We start from the raw sequence: 24426 nt of genomic DNA on the forward strand, positions 1-24426 counted from the left end.
TTGGTTCATGTAAAGATACACAAAATATACAACATACTGCTTGAACTTGTCCGCATTCCTGTATTTGCAGATAAATATTATATATTGCTACAGATTATGATAATTTTTGTAATTATAAGGTATTTAATGTTCGTTAAAATAATTGATAGAATTGGTTCTAATTTATTTATTATAATTTATAGTTATCTGTTAAGAACCGACTACTCAAAACAACACCAAAGTATTAAAATATAAATATATCTAGTGTTTTAATCTTAAACCGTGTTGTATTCATCTTCCGTTTTCCTTTGGTCAATGGTGTGAAAAAACATTGGAAAATCGTCCACATTATTAGCAACGAAGTTCATCAAAACTGTGTTTAACTTTTCTCCATACAACTGATCGAAACGACTATCGAGATAAGGGCACCTCGACAACTTTGAAATCTAAGTAAAAATTCAGTAATACAGATTTAATATAATACATATTGAATGAATAATAGGTATTGAAGTTTTACCGTATTGAGTTTAAGCCCAGACATCGACGTAGCAACATCATCACAGCATAAGAACTTTTTGATTAACTGTTTATACATATTAAAAAGATTTACTCTCGAAATAAATTTTATATAATAACATAGTACTTTATTGTCTCGTTTTAGTTTTGTCTCGTCCAACAGTTTCCAAAACTTGTTCGAGTATAAAGGATATGACCAAAATTGGTTGAAATAATCAAAGAAACATGGAATAGAATTCATTTTGAAACGGTACATCATATCGTTGAACAAATTCACATGTTTTCCACATAGATTTATTAAATTTAAATACTTAATATCCTAAAAAATGTGTCAAATTAAATAAGTAAATAAACTTAAAAATAAATGTATAAAATATGAAAGCATCAAACAAGAATAAACCTATAGTAATTTCTAAAGTATGCAAGTAATTCAATATTCACTCACTTTATTTGAATAACACGATAATGCTAGTACGTAACCATTATTATCTACGAGAATTTCGAAATATCCATCAGTAGCATTACCAGTACTGAGTTTACTTGCATGAGTCTTAAGAGATTTCAGAACGGGAATTACGGTGTGGAAATAATTATATTTTCCAGGGAATTGACAATACTCAAAAATTGGACGAGCATACGCGTCGTTTGATTTGTCGTCTTCAATAATGCCCAATCGTTTCATCAGCACGTTGGCCACTCGAGCTCCAATTTCTAACCTGTTATAATACAAATGGTGTGATACGACAAAATATTCATTATGCATGAACCTCGCCATAGGTCCTGCAGCATACACAAATTCGATGTTAGTCTCGAACGATGTATTTACCACTAAATGTCCGTCAAACTTCAACGCGGACTGTAACATTGCTGAAAACATAAATCCAACAAATAAATAATAATGATTACTTTAATTGAAGATAAAATAATTAGAATTATAATAATTATCCATTTTAAAATCTTAATTACTAAAACCTAATTACTTATAAGTAATTAATTTTACGTTTCAATATGAATATTAAATAACATATTTGTCTGTACTAGAATTCATATATCAGTTTTTTACTTATAATAGCTTTATCTTATATGTATGTATGACGTACGTATGTATGTATATATATAACAATGCTACACTAATTCCTGGATAACAGCTAATTTTTCTGTGCCTTAAACCCAGCTTTATACAGACATTTTAGGTACTTACACCACTTCCTCATCGTAGTTATTTTTTTTTTTTTGATATTTTATAATTATTATAATGTCATTGGAATGCATAAAAAAATATTATATAGGTATTGCATCAATAAATTTGAACGCATGTGCCTCCTGGGGAAAAACTGAAACTGATAACTGTAGGCACACTCAAAAATCTTAAAACTTTTATTCATATAAAACTAAAAATACCAGATAAAATTATATACGATGTATACTAGTCCATTGACTTAACTATGTTTCTTTAACGTCAAACAATTTTTAAGTAAATTTTGATTACTTTATTACCCATAACGATAGGTACACCACAACTAAGCTGAACCGTGGAACTTGTTAAAAATAAAACACTTACCCATACGTAACTGAAACAAAATACTTACTAAACCAATTCACTTTACTAATATACTTCTGGTCGAACCAAAACACTGCAGCACAATCAATTGTAAGTAGTGCGTCACCAGCAGCTGTTGTAAACGTCACTTTCCGTATACGCGTTCGATCTCCATTTAATGTGAATTTTTCAAATACGCATTTTTTATACACACGTACTCCTTGTTTATGTAATTCATTGTAAACAGCATTTCCAATCTAATTAGGTATGTTAAATTATGCTTAATTATTATTTACTTTTAAACTGCATACATTGTAATATGGAACTTTCCAGATAAGTTACTTACAAACTGATTAGCTATGAATGGAATGTTTTTTTTCTCATGAGTTTCTACATAAACTATTCGAGATCCATCTATATTACTCTCAAGAAGAACATTAATCACCGTTAGTGATCCCAAATATTTTCCAAGTACGACAATATCTATTATTTTACAAAAAGTGGTTTATTTTTAGACTAAGAAATAAAAATAATAATAATAATAAATAATTCAATGATTTTAAAAAGTCATTCGACTTGAATTGTTGCTATAGAAATATCAATTTCAAATAAATAGTTATAATAACTATGTAAATTCACTATTCATATTTTCTTCATATTCTATTTTTTTTTTTTTATTTTAAGAGAGGTGATAAAGTTTATTATTTTTCGACGCACCTAATTCATTAGAAGATAGGGGCTATAAACAGTAATACAATTTCGTATACCTTTATCAGTTTTCAATATGTATTACAGTCAAATGTATGGAATATAATTTATGGATTTTAAACATTGTATTCACAATTCCACTATTTTTTTTTTTTTTTTTTTGAAAAATAATATGAAACGTAATTAGGCGTCCACCTTATTTATCATTCATTTTTAAATTTTAAAATTTTAGAATATAATAACTAAATCAATTTGTTCATACATAAGTACTATTTATCTTGTATTCTTGTCATTTAAAAAATTACCTTTTTCATTATTTTTTATTGATTCAATATATTTGAAAGCATTGGTGACATCGTGTTCAGAGTTTAATAAAAATAAATTTTCCAGTTTGTTGTTTTTATCACTCGATCTAGTATACGAATACATAACAACAATCGATAATATATTATATATCTATATCAAATATTTTTCACCAGTTACTCGATAGAATTTTGAGGTTTAGTTTCATTTTCTTCAGCAGTGTACCCAAATTGTTCCCCATAGAATAAAAATAAATAATCGTAATAGACTTGTTCATCTTCATTAACAGTTACACATTTATCGGCTCTAAGCAAAAACAGTTCAAAATAGTAAATATATATATGTATACATATATTTGCTTAGTAAAGTACACGTAATATAAATTAAAAACTAAATAATTAAATAGAACCTATTTTTGTTTTTGGATTTGAGTACAACACAGTACCTAACTATTTTATTGTATTTATTGATTAAACTAACACTAACTACAATGATTGTATACCTTATAGGTACATTTTTTCAACGCTAAAATTGCAGTTATTTTAATTACGAAGTAAATTTTACAAACTTGTTAATTGCTGTTACTGTGCCAGTAATGACATCTACAAATGATTTAAAACCCATAGAAATCATATACTCGTAATTAAAGTGTGATATTTTTGGAATCATTCTATCCTCCAAGTCACTTAAAGCAAGTTGATATGGTGCACCACAATCAGAAATGAGTACTATATTGCCAAATCTAATGTAATAACTAACTGGGCTAAAAATAACAAATTAATTAGGTATGATTAATAAAAAAAAAAAATAAAACAACTATGTTATTGTTCATAAAAAAATGTTCTTACATTTTCACAATCGTTAATACTATGGTTGATTGGTGGTGTACCTAACCTAACCTACCTAGGATAAACGTATAATTGGTACACTGATACAATTTTCAGGAAATATGTAATAAACATACAATTTAAGTACCATGAAGCTATAACTTAATTGATAATAAAAATACTACATAATTATTGTTTTTAACAATCAATAAATCATCATTATTTTAAAGTTTCAAATGTTCGATTAGAAATTTCTAAATGATGATTTTTCAGATTTTATATTTATATTTATTTCAACTGCTCATAAATGGCTATAGAATATTAATTAATTATATTTGTTAAATAAATAGTAGGTAGATATTTACTCTAATCTTTTGATTGTATTGATAATTGAATACCTATCTCAAAATGACAGTAGCACAAAAAAAATCGAATAATCTTAACGTATAAACAATAAGCATTTTTAAACATGAGAAATAAAAGTTTTGAAATCTAATGAAGCTTATTATTCTTATCTATTGAAATTTCAGTTAGATTATGTACTAATGTACTAATGTCTAATCCAAAGATTCTCAACCTCTTTTTACTCACGGCACCCTTAGTCATTTTCTAAAAATCTAGAGACTAGAGATCTCTATTCTCTATATGGTCTATAACTTACCTAACCCTATAGATTATTTCCATTTTATTAAACAGTTCATAAGTATAAACAAAATTAGTAAGACGTAGGTATATAATATATACACATAATATATTTTATAAAACAAATCTTTACAATGAAAATTAACTATATATTAGATTCTGAACGGAGTGATGAATGTATTGTTTTTACAAAAAAACATGTGTGTGTCTGTGTACAGCATAACTAGTCAAAACAATGCTTCAATTTCAAACTTTGGGGGTGGTTTCCGATGGCAAAGTAAATATTCTTAATGCATTATAGAGGTTAAAAGTAAACATTTTCCAATAATTTTCAAAAAAATCGAGAAAAACCAAAAACAAAAATGACAGAAAAACGGGAATTTTTACGCAAAACCAGTTTTCGATCAAATTGATTTTTTTATATGGTTGTAATTCAAAAACTAATCACTATAAATACTTGACATTTTCACCAAATGTTTATGATAATGTTATCTATAAACAGTTAAATTGTCAAAGATTTTTGACGTTTTTTGAGTTATTTATAGACCACTGAAAATTTCATGAAAATTTGTTTTTGAAGTGTCAATAAAATTTTTTGGCCGAGTCAAAATACTTGAAAATTTAATACAAAGTTCCTCATAAGTTTTTCTTATAGTGATTAAAAAATTATAAGAATACATAGGTACAATTTTTGTTTTATTAGCATTTGAAGTTCAAATATTGACAAAAATTTGTCAAAACCATGAATATTTGTAAATTATTTTGTAGGTATAATTTATGAAAAGTTTTGCATAAGTAGCTAAGAGTTGAAATACAGAATTCGAGATTTTCCATAAGTTAAGCTTATTATAATTTTAAAAGAACTTAAATGCTGGTGTATTCAGGTTATTAAAACATAAACCATCTTTTTTACCGACCACTGGAAATGATATCCTAGGCTGACAAATCATCTTAGTTCAGAATCATTTTTGTATACAATGATAAAGTATAATGTATTATGTTATATTATAATATAACCTATCATTGGATTCAAATTTAACACTGTAAAATATATAAAAATGATCCATACGGCCACCTAATGTTCAGCAGAGCGGTACCCACTTACCCGCTTTTTTTATTTTTTATTATTAGGTATTGCATGAATAATATAATAAAAAATATATTTTAAATAATTTTGTGGAACTCAAAATAAAGTTCACGGCACACTGGTTGGGAATATCTGGTCTAACCTAACGACGTTTACACTCGATTTATTCTAAAGGATAATTTTTAATGAAAATCAGTAAAAATGTTTTTTAAATTACTTGAACAAGAGACTTTCTAAAAAAGATAAAGCTACTACAGATGCTCCAACCACAACAATCTTAGCGTCTATTGACATTGTTTGAGTACTGCACAATCGTGTATTTATATGAAATAGCGCAAACTTTTGATGGTCACCAGACACATTTTCATTATCGTATTGAATACGAACTCGAGGTTTAACAGGAATTAATTCTTTTATTTCATTAATGTAAGACAATTCACACTAAAATTAATGAATATTTTTAATATTGATGTTTATATCATAACATTAGATTTATTAATATTATTCATAAAATTAAAACGAAAAATTCAACGTTTTAAAAACCATGTATAATATTTTATAATTTGTCTTACATACTTCTTCCATTATCGTTATATCTGTATAAAGTTTATAAAACAAACAATTAATATCACTGTCTTCCATTACAAACTTAAGTAAACCACGGGATTTCTTAATAAATGTCCTTTGCATATCCATATTCAGTAAAACAGCCATATGATTACGAGCTAGTTTTGGGTACGCATAACAAGCCACGTCAAAGTAACTATTCAAAAATTTAATTTCATCATTTAATCTAAAAGAAAAAAATATCATTAATACTTGATTAAATATTATACGGCTTTTTAATGGTTTTTGGGTTGTGTTTTTTTGTTGATTTATTTTGAATTTTTAAGGTTTCGATTAGAATAAGGTACCTAATAAAATAATATGACAATACAAACACATCTTTTAAACTATATAAGCATACATTTTCAGAATAAATTACACAAACCTTTAATCATTATTTTACACAAATCGCTTTACTAAATTTATGTGAGTTTATTTACTATGGATTTCAATTATTATTATTTTTTAATTAAAATAGTATATAAATTATTCACAATAGATAAACCAAAATAAATAATCACCGAATTACACAATATCCAATTGGTTGATCGTTACATTGAAAAATATAAGTTTTATATCTCGTATCTTCAAAAACCGATTTTGATATATTATTTGAAATTACATGCTTCAGAGGGTGGTTTTCAATCATAAGTTCCATAAGTTCCAAATGTTCTTTTGTAACTAGTACACACGAAAATTTTCTAAAATAATAAAGTTAATTACAGTTGACAAATTTAAAAATAATATTTAAAACAACGAATTGTTGTATTGAATACAAATTTATATTATGCTTACCCAGTTAAGAAAGATCGATGCAGTATGTAAAGTAAGCCCATGGGATAAGTACGGTTGGGCTTCAAAGTGGCATTCTGAAATATATGTATTTTATTAATAAAAATATAACTTAAATAAATCATATAGTGTTTAGCTATACACATACACAAAAAAACTTTTTAAGTTCGGGTGGAGTCGCAATTGTGTGTAAGTTCATTAAACAATATTCATACTGAGGAAATTCGATGAAATAAATAAAAATTGAAATCAAATAATCCCACGTGGCTCTAAAAACATATAAAAGCAAAATAAAAGCAATAATTTTAAGAAGAAATCGTGCCTACTTATTTTCTTCATCGACGTCGATCAACATTAATTCTATCATGAAAGCAGTTCTTTTGTAATCTATTTTTGTAAAAGTTATGTTCTCTGATGAATCATATGAACTGCTGACGTAATAGGACATGTCATTCGCTTTTTTAGACTCTTTATCTTGAAACTTTAGAAAATCTTTAATTATATCTGTAAATTTAAATTTAAATTAAAATAATTCATAGCTATTATAATATAATAATAATCAAGTCTAAAAAAATTGTCTAATTGTCATCATTCAACAATTTAAAATTTAAATTAAATAGTACATTACCATTTAATATCCCATTACATAGGTAGTAGTATTTTTAATTGTTTATATGAATATTATTTTAGAACCCGAACGAATAAGTGATGAATGTATTGATTTTACAATGATGTGCGTTTTTTTATGTACAACATAGCTTGTTGAAATAATGCTTCAATTTTAAACTTCAGGAGAAGTTTTCCGATTGCAAAATTAATAATATCCTTGGTACATTATAGAGGTCAAAAGTAAGAAATTTCCAACGGTTTAAAAAAAAATCGATTTTTTTTTTATATTGTTGTAACTCAAAAACTAGTAATAAAATGTTATGACCGTCTGAATTTCAAATTTTTAGAAATTCGCGTAACGATTATGTTTATTTTATCCTCAGACGATTTTTAATATTTATTATTATTCAAAAAGTTTTAGATACTTTAAAATTTCACCAGTTGTTTAAATTTACATTTTATATATGATTTAATTTTAGCGTATTCAAATCATTAAATTATAAACCACCTTTCTCACTACCCACTAGAAAATATATCTTAAGGTGACAAATCATCTCCTTCCATAATCATTTTTTGTATACAATAATACCTGTCATTGGATTCAAATTTAACACATAAATAATAGTGAACAACTGCAGTACAGCAGAGCGTTACTCACATGACCACCCTTTTAAATCTTTTTTTATTTATGTAAATTATAAATATTAACATACAAATGTATTATGATCGCGTTCGCCGTTAATGAAGTGTAACATCCTTGGAATACTTATCAATTACTATAAGTTAGTTAAATATTTTTAATTTTTGAAAAAAAATTAAATTCTAACTTTTATTTTCTGTATTGTGTATTTCTTTGAAAAATGGCATTTTTTTTTCACTTTCGGAAGTGTTGAGAGTAGTGGTGGAGAGTTGAAGAAGTGATTCCGGTTTTACAGAAAATGTATCACTATCTTTTTGAAGAATATTACTTTGGAAAAATTGTTTCATCGGTTTCATTGTTTTATCGGTAAGTTGTTTAAATTGATTCGATATGAACTCACTGTAAAAGCACACGGTTATCGATATTATAAATGATATTTAATATACATACAATAATATAATTTAGGTAAATGAACAATTTATCCAAATTACAACATAACATAATAAACACAACTTCCGCATACAATTTATTCGAAATAATTTAAGAAGCGAGACAAAATTAATAATCTTTGTTTCATTTTAACAACTTTGTTTTAAAATCTTTATATTATTGTGATAATTTCTTTATCGTCATAATTGTTTATTTCCGTTTTTACTTTTCACGGAATCGTATAAAATTCACTTAAAACATAATATTTTCATTTACTATTGGACATTTGTAGCAATTTCGGACATAATATTTGAAATGTTCGCCTTTTCCATCATTCTAGAAATGTCTGTAGCTAATCGCAAAATGCTTTTGGGTTCAGTTGTCTTGTTTTTTTCGTCTTTCAACTCAATCAATCCTGTGTATTGGTACAAATCAAATACACTGTCCAGAAAAGGATAGTCCAAATTCGTGTATACAGTAATCAACCCATTAACTTTGACCTAATCAACAAGTACTATTAAATGAGTAATAATACATGTGCATATGTCTGTAAATGTTTTCACAAAAGAAGCCTCACGAATTTCGTCAAAATTGTTATTTTTAAAGTTCAATATGAAGTCAAATAATAATAAAATATGAAACTCGCAAAAATTACAAAAAACGATTTTATATGAACAAGTAATATCGATTTTATGCGTGTGTCTAATTAAGAAAAGAAATATTGCGCTGAAATATCTTTAAAATATAGTATTAGCTATAAATATACACGATACGAACACTTAGGTTAGGCGGTAAATTTGGCGGTAAGTATACTCGACGATACATCCGCTACCACTTAATGATTTTTACTTCAACTTTGATAGCGAATTATTAACTTTAATTTGAATTTTTAAAAATAAATTGTTCACATATAAGTATAGATTAAGTAGTTTCATTATTCATTAACCATCATAAAGTTTACACAATAATTTAATAATATCGTTAATGTATAATTATTTATTTATTAACTCCCCACAAATTTAATCCTTATATAATATTTCAAAAATCTCCATTTTTATTTTGTTATAATAAAAAAAAAATAAAGAAAAATGTAGAAAGATATGAAAAAATTGTATTCAAACAAATACATAATTTTTGAAAAACTGAGACCGACTGAGGTGTATACTACGTCATTTTACAAAAATAAAAAATAATAACCACTTATCAAAAATGTGGAAACGAGAAGATTTAAAAATAAGGAAGATTTATATGGATTTTTCTTTTTAATTTGGCTAATTTTAGGCGAATGTATCTATATTATTATGTTTTCATCCTTATGAATAAAACAAACATAATAATATGTACATGCGGCGTTCGTGTCGTGAGTATCGTGTATATTGTAAACGACCTATAAAATATTTTTCACTTACATTGGGAACTAAATTAATGCGATCTTCTCCCGGAAACTCGAGTATTTTCGCTAAGCTATATTCACCGTAGAAATTATCCAAAAAATCTAATCGGTGTCCCAAATAGGCCCTCAGGTCAATGAAATCGTCTACTCTACGAGATAATAAAAAGAAAATAACAATTTAATATTATGTTAGTTCATGTACAACTTCTCGAGTAAATAGATTAACGAATCAAATTTATTTTATTATTATTCTCGTAGATACTCGTTAAGTATAATAATATGCTAACTACGGTCACACATTTTGATTGAGCATGCCATAAAATTCTTTCTTGTATCTACAGATTACAAACATATGTAATTTCGACAAAATTGATAATTTTCGACAGTAGCTAGCAAGTCCTAAATAAGGCTAGTTTTTATATTTTGATAATTTAGTATCTGCTATCTACATGTTTTAATTCTTAGAATAATTTATATAAATTATTATATTATTATATTATTTATTTAGATTAAGTGGTATAATAAAATAGATAAAATTATTGTAATAATTTTTAAAAATAGTGTGAATTCTATGTTTCAAATTTTCAATATTCAATGTTGTGAGTTAGGTACGTTCATTTAATACAAACGTAAAATCGTTATTAATTAATTAATTTTTTAATACATACAAATTTTTCAACATTTTTCTGTTTTTTTTTTTTTTTTAATGGAAAGATCAATTGAATATTTAATTCGTCACACATAATTCATCATGAATTAACTTAATTGTGTGTTTTTTAATGAGAGAAGAATACCTACTTAACGAAATTAATTTACGATGTGTAGGTAATTTACTTAACGAGTACTATTATTTTCATCGTTATTATATTAGTATATACTCGGCGATCCGTAAATTAATTTTATTGATGCTGAACTCTCTAATGTGGTACAAAATCTCAGGGCATCCAAATTCTGGATCGATGGAGACGCTTTTGGCAGATAAAGTGGAAAACGGTAAAGATATTTCTGTGCCTATATTGTATGGAAAACGAGATGTTAAAAAACTGCCAATAAATATATGATACGTACAACAGATTGTAAACGCATGCTAACAAATTTTCGTTCCTGGTGGTTTGACGAAAATAATGTTTTTAGTTTCTGGAATCTGGACGTAAACCGTTTCGAGCAACACCGGTAAGTGAATTAAACTGTCGACACACCGGAACAGGAGTACATTAATGAACAGTGTGTTGTTTAGCTCGACGTTTTTCAGACTAATGAAAGCGAGAAAAAGATGCTTTTATGAAATGATCAATTATAATATCATCTTAATGCAAGCAGTCCGTACTCGTAAAAAGAATTAAACCATTCTGTCCAGTTATCAGAAGCGATACAACTGACGTTGGGGCGATCGGATAATGATATAAAAACAGTAATTTTTCCATTAGGATTGACCTGACACAGCGACAACGGGTTATCGGTGCTAGAAAATTATCAAATTACCAAAAAGAAATAAACACACACACATGCATTATAGTATTATACGAACCAAAAATACATTATACGTACATTACTCTAGCAATGTCAAACACGCCAAACAATTCGTTCGACTCTTTGTTCGTCATTTTTTTTAATTTCGGTAAATCCGTCAATTCCACTCTTCTCCAATAAATCCCATTAGTCTAATAACAAAAAATAATAATAATATAATAGGTTCAAAATATTTGGTATATTTTACATTGATACTACCTCGGATGATGTTACTTTAAAATGTTTACGAGTCTTGTACATTTGAAAAACAGAAAAATTAATAAAACACTATTTTCGAGGGGTTTTTAAACGAATTTATTCTCAAAAACTATCAATTGTGTTAAATTACCATTTAAACATTTACAATTAAGCACTACACATAGGATATTTATTATTTTGCATACATCTCCAGGACAACCAAATTCTATTCATAACATACCCATCTAGAAATTTTAAATTTACAACTTATTTTGCATATTTTATTTTACTATCTCATTTTTGACCATTTTGAGTTACGATAAATGTCAAATAATAATAATATTAAAGGTTTGTATATTAAGAGTAACTACCTTAAAGTATGTTCTATATTCATTACTTCATAATAAATAATAATGAATATTAAATAAAATCGGCCCGTGTCATTTGGTCGACGGTTTAGTGATCGATAAAATATGATTGAAGTATCATGTGATCGAATTGTTTTATAGTCGAAAAACGAATGGTCAAATATTTTATTAATATAGTCGAAATGTTTTGTAATCAAATGTGTTTTTTAGTCAAAGAAAAGTTAATCATTTGATACCAAATTACTTTATCTAATATTTTTATAGATGTGGCCAGAAGTACAATCCTACAATATACGCTTAAAAGAAGTGCAATAATGAATAAAGACTCTTAGCTGATTCAGGTTATGATTTATAAGAGTACTTAAAAAAAACAACTAAAAATTTTAAATTTTAATTACTTATACAGTTATACTTATACTAATTATTTTTATATTTTACTACATTTATTTTTTACTTAATAATAACTTGGTTAATTTTTTGAAAAACATCATTTTTTATTTGTATGGTTTATTAAAATATTTATTATTTTATTATTTTTAGCTCAAAATGTATATTATCTACTACAATATATTTCGATTACATAACATTTCAATCATTTTTTTTTTTAAACACTAGACTTTCGGCCTCTTTATTTTCAACCATACCACTCCCACCCAAATAAAATAAATTAAGGAAATGATAATAGTGCAATAATATGGTAAACAATAATAGATTACTCTGATGAGATTATAAGCTACATCACTGATATATATTTGATCCATCATTTCTTCAGCTAATCTATACTCTATAGGTACCTATAAGTCAATTAGTTAAGATAAGATCAAAAATCTATAGGCTATAACAAATAATAATAAGAGTATTAGGGATTGTATTGAGACTTTAACTTTTTATTACTTATTCTAAAATTAAATTTAAGTACAAAAGTCATCAATTTTGCCGAAGAAACAGTTATTTAGATCAATAATAAAAAAAGCGAGAAAGTGGGTACCACTCTACTGTACATTAGGTGTCGTGCGGATCACTATTATATATTATATTGTAGGAGTGTTAAATTTGAATCCAATGATAGGTATCATTGTATACGAAAAACGATTCTGAACGAATATGATTTGTCAGCCTAGGATATAATTTCCAGTAGTTGGTAAAAAAGATGGTTTATGTTTTAATAACCTGAATACACCAGCATTTAAGTTCTTTTAAAATTAGTATAAGCTTAACTTATGGAAAATCTCGAATTCTGTATTTCAACTCTTAGCTACTTATGTAAAATTTTTCATAAATTATACCTACAAAATAATTTACAAATATTCATGGTTTTGATGAATTTTTGTCAATATTTGAACTTCAAATGCTAATAAAACAAAAATTGTGCCTATGTATTCTTATAATTTTTTAATCACTATAAGAAAAACTTATGAGGAACTTTGTATTAAATTTTCAAGTATTTTGACTCGGCCAAAAAATTTTATCGACAATTCAAAAACAAATTTTCAGAAAAATTGAAAATTTCAGTCGTCTATAAATAGCTCAAAAAAAGTTAAAATATTTTGAAAATTAAATCTGTTTCATGTGATTTTGAACAAGCTGCAATAAAATCAATTAAAATAGCATTTCCTAACGTTCAAATATTTGGGTGTTTATTTCATTTGACGAAAAATATTAGAAAACAACTCGGTGAATTACATCTTATTTCTCAGTATAATAATATTTCCGACTTTGCAGTTTCTGTAAAAATGATTGTTGCATTAGCGTTCGTTAAATTAGAAAATCTTGATGCTGCTGTTGACGCGTTGGCCGAATACCTTAGTGAAGAGTTTCATACTTTATTAGAATGGTTCGAAGACAACTATATATTGGAAGGGTAAATAGAAATGGTAAAAGTAGACTCCATGCACGTTTTCCACCTGATATTTGGAACCTTTATAATAGAGTTTTAAATTCCCAAGATAGGACTAATAACCACGCAGAAGCTGCGAATAGGCGACTTAATGTTGAAATGGGAGTATGCCATCCGTCAATCTGGGCTTTTATCAATTGTTTAAAAAAAGTTCAATCTGGCCATGATTATTTTTATTCTCAGTTAACTGCAGGAAAAAGTCCACATAAAAAATTTAAAAAATTTGCCGATCTAGATAAACGTATTTTGAAAATAGTACAACAATATGATAGTAGAGACTACATTTCATATTTAAAAAGCATAGCATATAATATCTCACTACCATGATTACTGTTTACCTTAATATTATTATGACGAAATAAATTATAAAAATGTATTATTCTTAAAAACTTTAACCATTGTTATTAATTTTTTTTTTAATTTTGAATATGACGAAATATATATTATAAATGTATTATTATTTTTTAGCAATTTACCTTAATATTATTATGACGAAATAAAGTATAAAAAATGTATTATTCTTAAAAACTTTTAACATTGTTATTAATTTTTTTTTAATTTTGAATATGACAAAATATATATTATTAATGTATTATTATTTTTTAACAATTTATTATTATTATAATGACAAAAATATTTAAAGACCACGTCGAAATGGCCCCGGCTAAATGTCCTCACGGCGAAATGGCCACGGCGAAACGGCCACGTCGAAATAGCCACGGCGAATTGTCCTAGATCCCACTCGATACTACATATTTCTGTTGCTTGTACGTAGCACGTTACAATACCTACATAAAAAGTACAAATATTTAAACATCTGAAAAAATATAATGAACATAATTTAATGATGAAGAGATTTTTTTGACAAATTCTTATTTAGTCAGTGCTCACGTGAGTAGATTTTAATTTCTTATTTATCTTAATTTTATAATATTTCATGGAGTTTTAGGTGCATTCGCAGTTGAGTTTTTTACAATGTACATTGATTTGTTCTTTATTTACCAAATACTAAACTCGCATAATAATTCAAGGTAAGTTTTTTAAGAAAATTTATTAAAATCTATAAAACACATTCACATACATTTGAGGTTCTTGTTAATGATTAATTAAGCATTTGCTTTAATCCATAACTTGTAGGGGGAAGAGACCGGGAGACGTAATTGCATTTAAAATATAGTTTTTCAATAAAATATTGTGAATAAGCTTCAATACGAGTATATACGCGTTCAGATAAGAGTACTCTAATTTACGTTGAAAAATAAAATGGTAAAATCTGAGCGCACGGTAGTGCGCCAGGCTAAGTTCCAGCAATGATAGTGTATCTTTACACGAACCAATTCGCCCAATTTTTCTAACCCATATATCTTTGTTTCATCTTAAGATACATTTTTGAAATTTAAAACACAGATTAATCTTTAGCAACTTAAAACGCTGTAAGAATATTAACCCTTAATATTGTGTAATTCCAAAATGGGAGGATGTCAAAATTTGGAATATTGTTACTGACTCACTCACTCACTCGCTTACTCATCATCAAAATTATAAGACACTTCTCGTATAGATAGAAACGTGAAACTTAGCACAAAGGTAGGTTTTACAGTGTAACTAAAGGAAAAAATCTAAAAATTGAAATTTATTCAAAATTAATTCTGCTTTAGAGAGTGTTTTTCTTAACGTGTGAAGTGGCGCGCAGCAAGCACAAACGTTTTCTTTCAAATAGTGTTACAATATCAATATGGTATTTAATAAGAAATTGTTTGTAGCTGATTTATATATATATATATATAACATTATAATGTTAAATTTAATTTATTCAAATACAAAATATAATATAATTAATCAAGTACAGAATATGTTAATAATATTCGTGGGCGAATATCGTACGTGATAACGTCATAAAAAAAATTGATGAAAAATTGTATACATTTATGAATTGAATGGAATTATTATCACTGCATTATCATTTTTTTTTATATAATACAAAGAAGGAGTTACCGAAATAGCCACGACCGTATCGTAATCGCAATAAAAAAAAACACTTCGTTTACAATGCTGAAGCCCGCAAAAATAAATGATATCTCCAACAAAAACCAAACGGAGAAAAAAGGCCAAGTTCTAAACTGCTCCCTGTTAAAAATGTTGGCCTATCAAAGTAGTGAAATCTACATTGTGGACAAGTTTTCTATTTTTTAATTCATAACCTCACTGCACTCCTACATTAAAGAGCAACGCTCCTCTTTTATTTGTATTGTTTAACACTTGGCCAGTTTATGAATAAAGTATAAAACATCATTATCGAATATACTCACTTATGACTTACGTGGGTGATGGGGAGAAGAGAACTCAGAAAAAAATAAAAGGTTTAGAATTCTTCTAAAAAAAAAACAGCGAATCATAGAAGTGGTATCTACATTGTGGCCAAGTCTAGTTTATGCTTCATTCAGAAACTGGCCTAGTGTTAAGCAATACAAATAAAAGAGGAGTGTTGCTCTTTATTTTAGTGAGGTTATAAATTAAAAAATAGCAAACTAGGTCACAATGTAGATTTCACTTCTTTGATAGGCCAACATTTTTAACAGGGAGGAGTTTAGAACTTGGCCTTTTTTCACCGTTTGGTTTTTGTTGGAGATTATATTATTATCTATATTATACATAATCACACATCCAGCGCGACGGTAGTGGCGCGAAACTAAGTAAGAAAAAAACGGGAAGCGGTCAATACCGTAGTACATTATACAAGCCAATTTGCCCATTGATTATACGTAAATTTGCCCGCTTTCTTTAGCCAGGGATACAGACCTAATGAATGAACAGATTGGTTTGTTTGTGGTATCAATAGATCGGGAATGATATTTAGATTACACCTTTGTAATTTTTGAAAAAAATGGTTGAATAATGCCGAGTATATTAGCAAAAAGTCGAATATTTTTGAGGCAAAAAAATATTGTACTCGGCCGTTTTTAGTTATAACGTTTCACGCAGTAGCGCCAGTGACCGTATTATCCTCTCTATGCCCATACGCGACATTCGGCGTGTATTCGTCGTCGCGCCGTGAAATTGTTGTAATCATAATAACCACGTGTAATTATTGTTGTATTCCGTTGTTGTAGGGGGCCATGTGGATCGTCGCCAATTAATAATTATTTATTTTGAACAATGACTACGGGGCAAGGGAGGGGGTTAAGATGCTTAATATATTATAATAATGAAAAAAATTGAATATAATTAAAAAAAAAAAATTGATTTTAACATTAATTAAACAAACATAATAATAATACAATAATATAATAAATAAATAAAAACCTGCAAATTATATTACATGTTATGCTGGTACATATAAATATATTATAAAAAACTACCGATATCACAACAAAAACACTTCGTCGAACTTCGTGTAAAAAAGTATCTAATCAATAATCATTGTATTAATTATTATTGTAGATTATATTGTAAATTAATTAATCGCGTGAAACGATTATTTGAACATAGAATATTTATTCATTAATTTATTCAATCGATTTCGGAAATTATAAAAAATTTTGGAATTTATTTTGAACAATAGCTAATGATAATATTATTCTTATTGTATACCAAACAGGCGCTTTAAGCTATAAATAATTAGGATACTCCGTGTAAAAAGTTTCTAAGTCAAAAAAAACTGGTCATCTTCAGCATTATAAAGATCTGATATGAATGCTAAGTAAATTAAATTTTAAATAAATTTATTCTATCTCAATAATTTATTTACTTTTCTAGAATTTATGTCGACAAATAAACATGTTTATTCGTAACTGGGCTATTTAACAAATGTCCATGACAAATGTAAATTTGTTTTATAAAAAAGTCTTAATTAATAATTTCTTAATAAAATAAATTCTCACAAAGTACATAAATTATTGAAATAGAATACATTTATTTAAAATTTAATTTACTAAGAATTTATATTATAAATATTGCATATGATTTAAAGTAATAACACTACGAAAAAAGTGGCACGATTTTTGACGGCACTAGGTACTCGTATTTTAGTTGAGATGAATATCGCCAGGCACCGTCATATTATTCGAAGGCCGGTTAAATTAATTATTTGCTATTTCGGTGCATTGCGTAGACTTCATAATGTAGTATTATTGTTCAAATTTCATAATTCATATGAAATACGATTATATCATACTAGCAAGTTGAAATAAATAAAAATGTTGTATATGTATACTGTATAGGCACAGATTCAATTAAATAAATTTATAGAGTTAGACTTCCAAACTCCAATCATAACAAACAGTATTTACAATAATAATCACTCTTCCTAATATTGTTCCAAATTTATTAGAATTATTGTAAGAACTATGACTGTCTATTTAAAAGTTTGTTATTTACTATTGAGTCCAACTCAATTGACTCTTGACAATTTTTTTCTTAAGTTTAATAGGTAAATTAATTAATTAAAAATGCCAAATAAAAGTTTTGTGCCGGGCTGTAAAACAGGATATGCTAGTTTTTTTTTTATTATTATCGAAACGATCGTCTGGGTCTTTATCGAAGTCTTACCGCTTGGGAGGGGTAGAGTGCAGTGTGTAGCAGGAAGGGAATATTCACGTGTGTGGCTTCACGTGAGCGAGTCCGGTGGGGAGCAGAGTAGGCAACCAGAACGACAGCTGGGGGGAGAGAAACTACAAAAAATTCTGCAGAATAGTTTTTGCACTGAGCCGGGTTCGAACTGGTGACTACGCGAGTCGTGGCCAACTTGTGTGACCACTGCACCACACTGCCCCTTAATATACTAGTGAAGGATCTTATATAACATTGTTTCGAGCTCCAAAAATATAAGACCACAATAGACTAAAAAAAAATGTATGGTTATTTTTAAATTTGAAGTAGATAACACTATACAACTATATAACTAATAAGTAATAACTAAATATTTCCACAATTATATATTAATTTATATTTTTATGATACTAATAATTTATACTATAATAAATTATTTGTATGTACAATCATTTTAACTAATGTTCTGATATTAATATTTTAAATATTATAATTTAAAATGAAATTTATTAATTATAGTTTCTATTAATAATAAATAACTATTATGTAATATATGTTAATTCAATTTCAAGCTTTTGTAAAAATGTATAGTATTATACTAATCTTTCTTTATTATAATATTCTTTTAACATATTTAAGTTTAAGTTTCATGTTTTCATCAACTGATTAGGATATAGTTATAACTTTGCGTGCAATGAAGTAAATTCAACTAGACAAAAAATTATTAAAACAGTCAAAGTTATAACAAGTACTTACGTAATTAATATTATATAATAACTAGGTACTAATTTGAATGTTTATTATTTTTTATATTATACCTAGGTACATTAGAAAGTACAATAGTACAATAGTATTTTAGATACCTATATTTAAATATTTATGAAGAAGTAAATATAATAAAGTAAGTATATATAAATAGTTTTGAGTTTCTTACAAAATATAGAAAATATTAACTTTGTAATGATTTGTATAATGTTAAATGAAATATTGCTATAATTTTTATCCGTCAACTTTTAGGCAGTTGATTAAAAATATTTCATTAAAATACCAACAAACATGCATAGGCACATACAGGAATTTTTCATCTCAAATACAATATTTATCTATTTATTTATTCATTACAGTATAAATGATATAATGCATAATTCCATAGTGGGCAGTGGCTATAATGGTATTATTGAATAACAATTAACAACTGGTCTTCGAAGCTTGTGGTGCTTCCGGTGGATATTATTTAAACTACAAGAATGCCGTCGAAAAATAAGCCAGTTTTTTTTCTCCCAACCACGGACTAAGATGATAATATTATAATGGACTGGTATCCAAACAATAACTGTGGATCTCAAATGCCTGGCGTTATCACAGTGGTATAGGACCTAACTGTTGTCTGTTACTAGCGTGCACGGTGGTGGTTTCATTTTAAACTACTGACAACGAACTAAAAAGTATATTGTCAATAGTTTAAAATTAAACCACTATTCGCGCTGGTAATAGTTCCCACACCACTGTGATAACGCCAGACATTTGCGAGTCCTACTCCCTACCACCCTCACCATAACAATACCAATTACCAGTCCATTATATCTTAGTCCGTGCTTCGTGCTCCGTGCTCCCGACCTAGACGAGTGATATCAGTTATCAGTTTATCGCCTTTTCAGTTCTCCACAGTCTTTACTACATTGTGCCATTGTGGTTATAGATTTAGTTTGTTTTGCTATTCTGAATTTTCGAATTTCCAATTCTCCAACAGGCAAAATGGTGGTGAGTGTTTTATTTATTTATCCATCTTAATCATAAGAAGTAGACTTTTAAAATTCTCAAAACGTGAAAGTCCGGGTTTTATTAAACCTTAAAAATGAATATTTCGATAAACCATGATCCACAAATCTTCTGTATTACTCAACAGGACAAGTAAAATATATTTATTATTCTCAACCCTTTGGTCAGCTTAAACAATATTATTTATAAAGTATAAAATATTAAATGATCGTGATATCAGGATTTAATTATTGTAAACTCATTTGATATATTTTTTATTTTATTTGTAAAATTAAACTATGTTTAGAAAAAGTATCTCGAATGTCTATTATCTTTATTAAATTCATGTTATTCATTGTACTTAGTTTCAATATTTAAAACTGACAGCTTGTAAATAATTTACAATATATTTATAATTTAGAACTTACCTAATTTATGTTAATGATATTCAGATAATATGAGATGATAAATCCAATATATATATTATTTATTTTTGTTTGGATTTTATGTAGGTTGTTAAGCTTACTTCTTCTACTCCTTCTACTCGGACTCAGCGTGTCATGGCCAACATACTGCAATGTAGACAGCTAATGGTAAGTAAATGATTTATGATTTAACAACCTTCACATTGAATTTTAAATATATAAATAAATAAACTAAAAATAATTTGCTAATGCTAAAAACACTTATTTTACATCATAATAAGAGCAAAAATTCACAAATTTAATTTTGAATTGTTAATAAATCAGTCAATCTTTATCTCACACATTTGAAACTATTGAAACTATGATTAGTATATTTATTGGTAAAAGTTTTCACAAAATTTATCTATTGTATTTTAAAACATAATCTATAATAATAAATTGAATGTTAAAAATTAATTATTCTTTTGGTGATGAGATAATTTTAACAATTGTATTACTTTTTTATTGTAATACAATTACTCGTTATGTGAAATCTCAAGGGGAACTGTTGAGATATTGAATTATTCGTATTCTATTGTAATGATTTATGTTTAGTTTGAGATAACAAAATACGTAAACTATAATCAAATTGTATATTAATATGCATGGGCTCCCATTGTGAGGGAGCAAGATGGAGCACTTGCCCCCTCCTTGGCAAAATATATTATGAACTTGTAATTAAAAAAATATGGCATATTTACATTTATATATGAAAATAACATTAAATCTTTACTATTATACATTTGAGAATTTTTTATTTTGACCCCCTCCCTACCCTAAAATTTTACTTATGGGTGCCAATATCAATGCATCATAGATTATTTTATTCTTAATGATTTTGAAGATGATAAACCAATTGATTCTTTAGTCCCAACAGTTTTTCAAATAAAATTATTAAAAAAAGAATGCTTTTATAATAAATGTCAAAAACTACTGAAATGTGTTTAGTTATTATGGGGCAAAGTCAATAACTTTGTTTTTATAAAATTTGAACATATAAATCTCAATAGAATTCATCGTTCATTCTATTAAATATATTACTATTTTTTTGTAGCTACTAAATTTTATCTCTCCTATTAGAATTGAATGTACACATTTTTATCTATAATTTAATTATAATTTATATTTCAGGATAATAGTTCAAAAAATCACCCTCGTAATTTAATTCCTGAATTATGTCAAAAATTATATTATGCTAATGGATCAGAAAATGGATGGTTATGTGGCGGAAGAGGTGGATTAAGCATTAAATACAAGTAAATACAAGTAACAATAAATACATTTAACATATTAATTTTATAAAAAAAAATAATAAAAATATCACGAGTAACATAATTTAAAAATCAATTTAAAATATACTTAATATTTCTTTATCACATGCTATAATTACATATAATTTTTAAATGTTTATAATAAAGTATAATTAATTTAAAAAATATAATAATTTCTTTTGATTTATTAGTGACTACATTTTTGTTACACCATCTGGTGTTCAAATGGAAAGACTTAAACCTGACGATATCTTTATCTTGAATTTAGAAGGAGAAGAATTTATAGTTCCGTCTCCTGAAAAAAAATTAATAAAAAGCCAAAGCACTACAATATTTATAAGTGCTTTTAATGGTACGTTAAACAAAATAATTAAAATTAATTATGTTTTCTTACAAGTAATTTTTGTAAACAAATTTAGAGCGTAATGCAGAAGCAGTGATACATGTACTTTCAGTGGGAGCAGTTGAATTGTGTATGGTAAATCCTGGAAATGAAGTTAAGATTACTTATTCAAAAACGATTAAAGTAAGAAAAAATTATTATAATATAATATTTTAATAAATTGATTAATTGTTGTAAATGTTTTGTAGGGAATTTTTAATGAACAAACAAGACAATTCTATAAAAAAAATGAAGAGATTATCATACCAATAATTGAAAATGCAAAGTATGAGAAAGATTTAGTTGGTACTTTTAAAATGGCTCTGAAAAATTATCCCAGTACTTCTGCAGTTTTGGTCCGCAACCATGGAATCTATGTGTGGGGCTGTGATTGGAAGTTGGCTAAAAAACAGTCAGTATAAAATTTTAATGTCATCTGATATAAAGAAAATAATTTTTTTTTTTTTTTTAATGGATTTTTAGATTAGAATGTTATGAAAATTTGTTTCAAGATGAAATTTCCAAGAGAATAAACAAGTTTAATTAAATTATATCCATACTTGTAGACAACCTTACTGGAAAGCAATTGGGAAGTATCCAGAGGCTATTAAAAATAAACTTTTTTATTTCATTATTTCTTAACTAAATCTATTTGTCTTGCGTATTATTTCATAATATATAAAGTTCTTCTTAGTATTAATTTGTTATTTATTAATAATAAATACAAAGTGAATTATTATGTATCATATAATTTTTAAATATATTAATATTATTAATTATTTTTAGTTATTTAGAACATGAAAGTCTAGCTTGTAAATAGTCTATTCAAGCATATAAGCATCCAATTATTATATTATTTTATTCTATTTCTATATAACAATCAACATTAAATTCTTTGAATTTTAAATCAGTAATAGTGCACATACAAATTTTGAAATAGATTTATTAATTGAAATATTTAATACAGTCCCACCTAAAACTTCAATATTATAGGCCCTATAATAAAATATAAATAAATTTCATAATTATATAACTCCAAACTTCAGATTAAATCTTCGTCTTTGCACTTGGATACAAAACAAATAACATTGCATTGTTACTGGAAGATTTCAAATAACACCCATGATAAAAAATAATTACCATCCTAATCATTTATATATATATATATATATTTATAAACTATTTCTTTTGTTAATCGCTAACTAACATCATGCGTTACAAATAGATCCAATAAATATGTATATATTTACAGGGTGATACTTTTATCAAACAACACTCACTATTTCAAAATCTATTTTAACGTTTTTGAAAATATTTTTATTACATAATGTTCAGTCGAAATGATGAGTGTTTGATTAAAGAATTATTTAGTATAAATAATATAATAATTTAGCGATTTGGTAAAAACATGTTATGTATTGAATTGTTTTAAATCAAAATAACAAAACAAAACATATACATCTACGTTAAATTTGTTGAGAATTGATTAACCTACCTCCTGTAAGATTATGTTAGAGATGAGGAAATATATTATTGTATTTGTATTATTGTCTTTAAAAATTAAAATAATTGTATTATTTAATATGTTCATGGTTAAATTAAAATATTGATTAATCATTAATAAACAAAGTTAATTTCAAGTATAAAATTAACTCACCCCTTTACACTAAAAGAAAATGAAAATGTAATACTTAGCATTAGAACAACATAATTTATAAAAATTTTACTGCAAAGAGGAGATTCACTCGGTCAATAGCGTTTCTAGGAATTACCCTAGGAGGGAGGGGTTATATTTTTATACATCACTAAAATATATTGTTAGTATTAATCCTGAATCATAAAGACATAGATAGGACAATTACTGCCCTCCTTAGCCGAAAAGCAGTAAGTGACTGTAGCACATGAAGTGCTCATAATGTTAGAGCTGCTTTGGTGCAACAATCATAGCCGAGGCTAACAC

The 24426-nt window shown here is 26.6% G+C and overlaps 2 protein-coding genes and 1 pseudogene across 3 annotated transcripts; 2 read left to right on the plus strand and 1 right to left on the minus strand.

The window, feature by feature from the left end:
- Positions 1-151: 151 nt before the first annotated feature.
- On the minus strand, positions 152-11976 carry LOC114124765 (cilia- and flagella-associated protein 61-like). 2 transcript variants are annotated; one of them, XM_050207728.1, is made up of 23 exons: positions 11800-11976; positions 11620-11732; positions 11399-11533; positions 11164-11324; positions 10950-11082; positions 10088-10220; positions 8955-9178; positions 8437-8648; positions 7327-7504; positions 7149-7269; positions 7004-7077; positions 6730-6909; positions 6179-6395; positions 5820-6043; positions 3615-3809; positions 3227-3352; positions 3049-3155; positions 2382-2518; positions 2085-2292; positions 941-1362; positions 623-814; positions 497-562; positions 152-425 (listed from the first exon to the last, which is right to left on the minus strand). In XM_050207728.1, exons 1-23 carry the CDS (start codon positions 11839-11841, stop codon positions 255-257), a joined length of 3771 nt encoding a protein of 1256 aa, XP_050063685.1. In that variant the 5' UTR covers positions 11842-11976; the 3' UTR covers positions 152-254. The 2 variants fall into 2 exon arrangements, with proteins under 2 accessions (XP_050063685.1, XP_050063686.1); XM_050207729.1 differs by lacking the exons at positions 152-425; positions 497-562; positions 623-814 and having other exon boundaries at positions 1046-1211; positions 1322-1362.
- A 1816-nt stretch (positions 11977-13792) lies between these two features.
- On the plus strand, positions 13793-14370 carry LOC114124763 (uncharacterized; annotated as a pseudogene).
- A 5794-nt stretch (positions 14371-20164) lies between these two features.
- LOC114124756 (probable methylthioribulose-1-phosphate dehydratase) lies at positions 20165-23245 on the plus strand. The gene is made up of 7 exons (XM_027988118.2): positions 20165-20352; positions 20862-20942; positions 21945-22069; positions 22276-22436; positions 22504-22610; positions 22676-22878; positions 22950-23245. The coding sequence occupies exons 1-7, from the start codon at positions 20347-20349 to the stop codon at positions 23011-23013; spliced, it is 747 nt and encodes a 248-aa protein (XP_027843919.2). The 5' UTR covers positions 20165-20346; the 3' UTR covers positions 23014-23245.
- The last annotated feature ends 1181 nt before the right edge of the window (positions 23246-24426 follow it).

This window comes from Aphis gossypii, chromosome X (assembly GCF_020184175.1).
Source record: "Aphis gossypii isolate Hap1 chromosome X, ASM2018417v2, whole genome shotgun sequence".
Lineage (NCBI taxonomy): Eukaryota > Metazoa > Arthropoda > Insecta > Hemiptera > Aphididae > Aphis > Aphis gossypii.

What these genes read in the sequence shown, in the direction of transcription:
- LOC114124756 (XM_027988118.2), top strand. An exon ending in TGCAATGTAGACAGCTAATG is followed by an intron (nt 20,943 to 21,944) that starts GTAAGTAAATGA and finishes TTTATATTTCAG; the next exon opens with GATAATAGTTCAAAAAATCA. An exon ending in ATTTATAAGTGCTTTTAATG is followed by an intron (nt 22,437 to 22,503) that starts GTACGTTAAACA and finishes AAACAAATTTAG; the next exon opens with AGCGTAATGCAGAAGCAGTG.
- LOC114124765 (XM_050207728.1), bottom strand. Translation starts at nt 11,841, where the DNA reads ATGTACAAGACTCGTAAACATTTTAAAGTAACATCATCCGAG. An exon ending in GCATTAATTTAGTTCCCAAT is followed by an intron (nt 9,179 to 10,087) that starts GTAAGTGAAAAA and finishes CTTGTTGATTAG; the next exon opens with GTCAAAGTTAATGGGTTGAT. An exon ending in CATTCATAGCTAATCAGTTT is followed by an intron (nt 2,293 to 2,381) that starts GTAAGTAACTTA and finishes ATACCTAATTAG; the next exon opens with ATTGGAAATGCTGTTTACAA.